General features: G+C 30.8%; 1 protein-coding gene across 1 annotated transcript; it reads right to left on the bottom strand.

Moving 5' to 3' along the window:
• Positions 1-857: 857 nt before the first annotated feature.
• On the bottom strand, positions 858-2,627 carry LOC125400824 (olfactory receptor 7G2-like). The gene has a single exon (XM_048434984.3). The coding sequence runs from the start codon at positions 2,622-2,624 to the stop codon at positions 1,686-1,688; it is 939 nt and encodes a 312-aa protein (XP_048290941.3). The 5' UTR covers positions 2,625-2,627; the 3' UTR covers positions 858-1,685.
• Between the last annotated feature and the right edge of the window lie 1,162 nt (positions 2,628-3,789).

Below are 3,789 nucleotides of genomic sequence, written 5' to 3' on the forward strand. Positions count from 1 at the left end.
TCTGCCCTTTCTAGTTGACTCTGTGTGTGTGTGTGTGTGTGTGTTGCATCTACCTAGGAAAAGCTTCTCACAATATAATTTGTGTGCATATTATACCTATACTATTTTCACTCATATTAATAGTTTCCAGCTTCCTTCCATATCTTAAGAATTGCCATTGTCCATTAATTTATGTGTGCAGGGATTATTATTTTATGCTTATTTAGATTTTCTGTTAATATTATTACTGCTACTAACATTAATTTTCTATAATTTTGAATAAAGAATGAGCTTTGGAAAATAACATTCACTATGTTCTCACATGCCTCATAAGGAAGACAAAATTCTATCAATACCTTAGATCAAAGGAAGTAGGATTTTGAAAAATATATCTAGTAGGTGAGAATAATTAACATTAACTAAACTAAGGCATTCCTAAAACTTACACATTTGTGCTTCTTCTTCCTCCAGTGAGATATGTTCACAAAAGGTCTACAGAAAAATATTTCAAATGCATTTATAAATGTAATAAACTTGATAAATGTTTATAATTGAAGTATATTTGTTATAGTATATCAATAGGTAAAGCTCTGAAATATATATATACATATATATACACAAAACCCCAAAATCATATATAAATATAATATGATATGATGCTCATTACATAAATTACCAATATGCATTTTTACTAAAAATGAAAATTTTATGTGCTTAGCACACAAAAATATTTCTATAGTTTAATAAAAGTTTAATTAATTAAGTCTCTTTAAGCTTATTTAATGTCAAATTAAATACATGTTTATTTTATGACATGACATTAATATAATAAGAGAATTTATGGAAGAACTTAAATCAGAAAATATATCTAGGTTGAAAATAATAATACATCAAACAAAATAGATATATTGCTCATAAACATGAGAGAGAAAATACACTCAGCTCTGCTTAACCAGCAAAAAAGACTATCAAAAGTTTAGCCAAAACAAGGGTGGCTATGTACTTTTTAAATTACATATAAATATACACACATATGTGTATCTATATATACATATATGCATAAAACATGCAAATACAACATATATGTGTATTAATATGTGTATATTATATATGTATATGTATATACATGCACACAAATGCATTCCTACTAAAGCTAATGCTACAATTATATCTTAATTGAGAAATGAGACTATCCTTGATCATGAAAAACCATTATCTTTGAAATTTAATTTTTAATGAGGAAGAGAGTTAGTTCTTCACAGAAGTTGTACAGGTTTATAAAATGGAACATGGTCTATTAATATGAGAGATACATAGAGCAAAATCCTAGGCTCATACTGATGAACTACTAATTCCAATATTGAAATTTCAGTATCTATAAGTCATTCTTTGTCCTCTATCTTCATAACACCATATTTCATATTGTAAAATAACAATAGAATATAAGACCACCAAGATAATATAGATTATGCCATTCCTGTGAAAGATACTTGCTTACATAATTAATATACAGTAGATTTTTCCAAGGTCAGATGAATAAGGATATAGACATATTGATATAGACACAACAATCAATTTTTGTCATTTAATAGACTCAAAGAAATTTTATTCTTTGAGTGAAGAAAATATTCTCAGTTTCTGTCTGGGAATCATGTACTGTCACTTGATTATTGCCAAGCCATTGACTGATTCTAAGAATAACCACATCACATAAAGTGTGCCATCCTAAAGATGAGCATTCTCAAGGCCTCCTTTATGTCCCTGTTCCTCAGACTGTAGATAAATGGGTTCAGCATCTGAGTGACTGTGGAATACATTACTGAAGCCACTGCTGTCTTCCTGGGAGATTCTGTAACTGCAGAGCTAATATACACTCCTAAACCTGACCCATAAAACAAGGAAACAACTGACAGGTGCGACCCACAAGTGGAAAAAGCTTTATACCGTCCTTGCACGGATGGGATTTTGAAAACAGATGAGACAATTTCAAGATAAGACAGAAAAATTCCTAAGAAAGGAATACCGCCAAATAGGATAGCTGCAATATAAATCAAAATCTTATTGATAAGCGTGTCAGAGCATGCAAGCTTTATGATCTGAGCAAGTTCACAGAAGAAGTGGGGGATTTCCAAGTCTGTGTAGAAAGTCAGGCGCAGCACCATGAGACTAAGCAGTAGAGCATTCACAACACTAATGACTAGTGAAACTAGAATGAGTAGCATACAGAAATGTGGATTCATGATAACTGTGTACCTTAGAGGGTGGCAAATCGCCACATAGCGATCATAGGCCATTGCTGCAAGCAAACAATTTTCTAATCCAGCAAAAATTAAGACAAAGCAAGCCTGAGTGAGGCAGTCTGTGTATGATATCCTCTGATCCTGTGCTTGGATGTTCCAAAGCATCTTCGGTACTGTGGCTGAGCTTATACAGATGTCAGCCAAGGATAGGTGGGAGAGTAAAACATACATGGGTGTATGGAGATGGAAATCTGAACTGATGGTCAGGGTAATGAGTAAGTTCCCAAGAAATGTGACCAGGTACATAAACAGGAATAGTCCAAAGAGAATGGGTTGTAACTCTGGATCATCGGAAAGGCCCAAGAGCAGAAATTCTATTGTAGCTGTTTGATTCGTGGATTCCATGTTGTTTAGAAGACTAATGAGGAAAAAACAGACATTAAGACATAAATATTTTTTCCAAAGATATTTCATTACAGAAAAATTTCACCTTCTAAAGTAATTCTCAATTATTTTCTCTTTTCTTGCTTTCCTGTAATAATGTCCATTTTGGTTTTTCTGCTCTGTTCTTTTGACTACATTAAACTGATTGAATTATTTCTCTTTTTCTTCATTTAAACACTAAGTATTAATAACGAAGAATACTGTGTCTGACTAAAATTCCTCCAAATTCTGAATTCAACTAAAAAAATCAAACAAAATGATTTGTAGCATATATAAATACCATATCAAGTGATATTTTAAAAATTGGCATACTTCATTTTAATTTTGCCTCATTATTTTCTTAATATAAAATCACTATCTAAGATATTTTGTGTCTTAATATATATCACTGTGACATATCATCCGTCCTTAAGCAAGTATTGCAAGGATATTCCAAAACAGAGTTTTATATATGAGGCACCTATATTATAATTTGTAATTTATTAATGCCATGGAACTGTTCATAATAGGATGGAAATAATGGTTGAAATGAAATAAAGATAGAGAAGTCTTGATTTAATAATCTCAAATTCAAGTGTAGATTCACAGACCTTTGAACTTTGTGTGTATAGAAGACCAAAAACTTAACAATATAGATGAACAATATTATCACTTCTCACATATATTTAATGAAATATATAGCAATAAATTAACATAACCTACAATTAGCTACAAGATTTACCAATCTGAGGCTGATGAGTGGGGTCAGCAGGTAAAGGTGCTTGCTATAAAGATTGACATCCATAGTTTTAAATTCTTCTACATGGTCTAAAGAGTGAGTCAACACCCAAAAGATATCCTTTAACCTCCACATGCACACCATGACAAGGTTATAACTACATTCATACACAGACGTTCATACATGCACACACTCACAAACAAGAATAACTAATATTTTTTTAAAAAGAATAACCAAACTGACTAGAGAAAAATAATTTAAATAAAATTTACAAAATATTTTGATAACCATTAAACATACCAAATAATTATAAATTTGTGGTAAACATGCTATGCATCATGATTAAAATAGTTTTATTATCATCTATCACTAACCAATAAATTATATTACTATATAATATTTGACCTT

This window comes from Myodes glareolus, chromosome 4, assembly GCF_982192425.1.
Source record: "Myodes glareolus chromosome 4, mMyoGla1.1, whole genome shotgun sequence".
In the NCBI taxonomy this organism is placed as follows: domain Eukaryota; kingdom Metazoa; phylum Chordata; class Mammalia; order Rodentia; family Cricetidae; genus Myodes; species Myodes glareolus.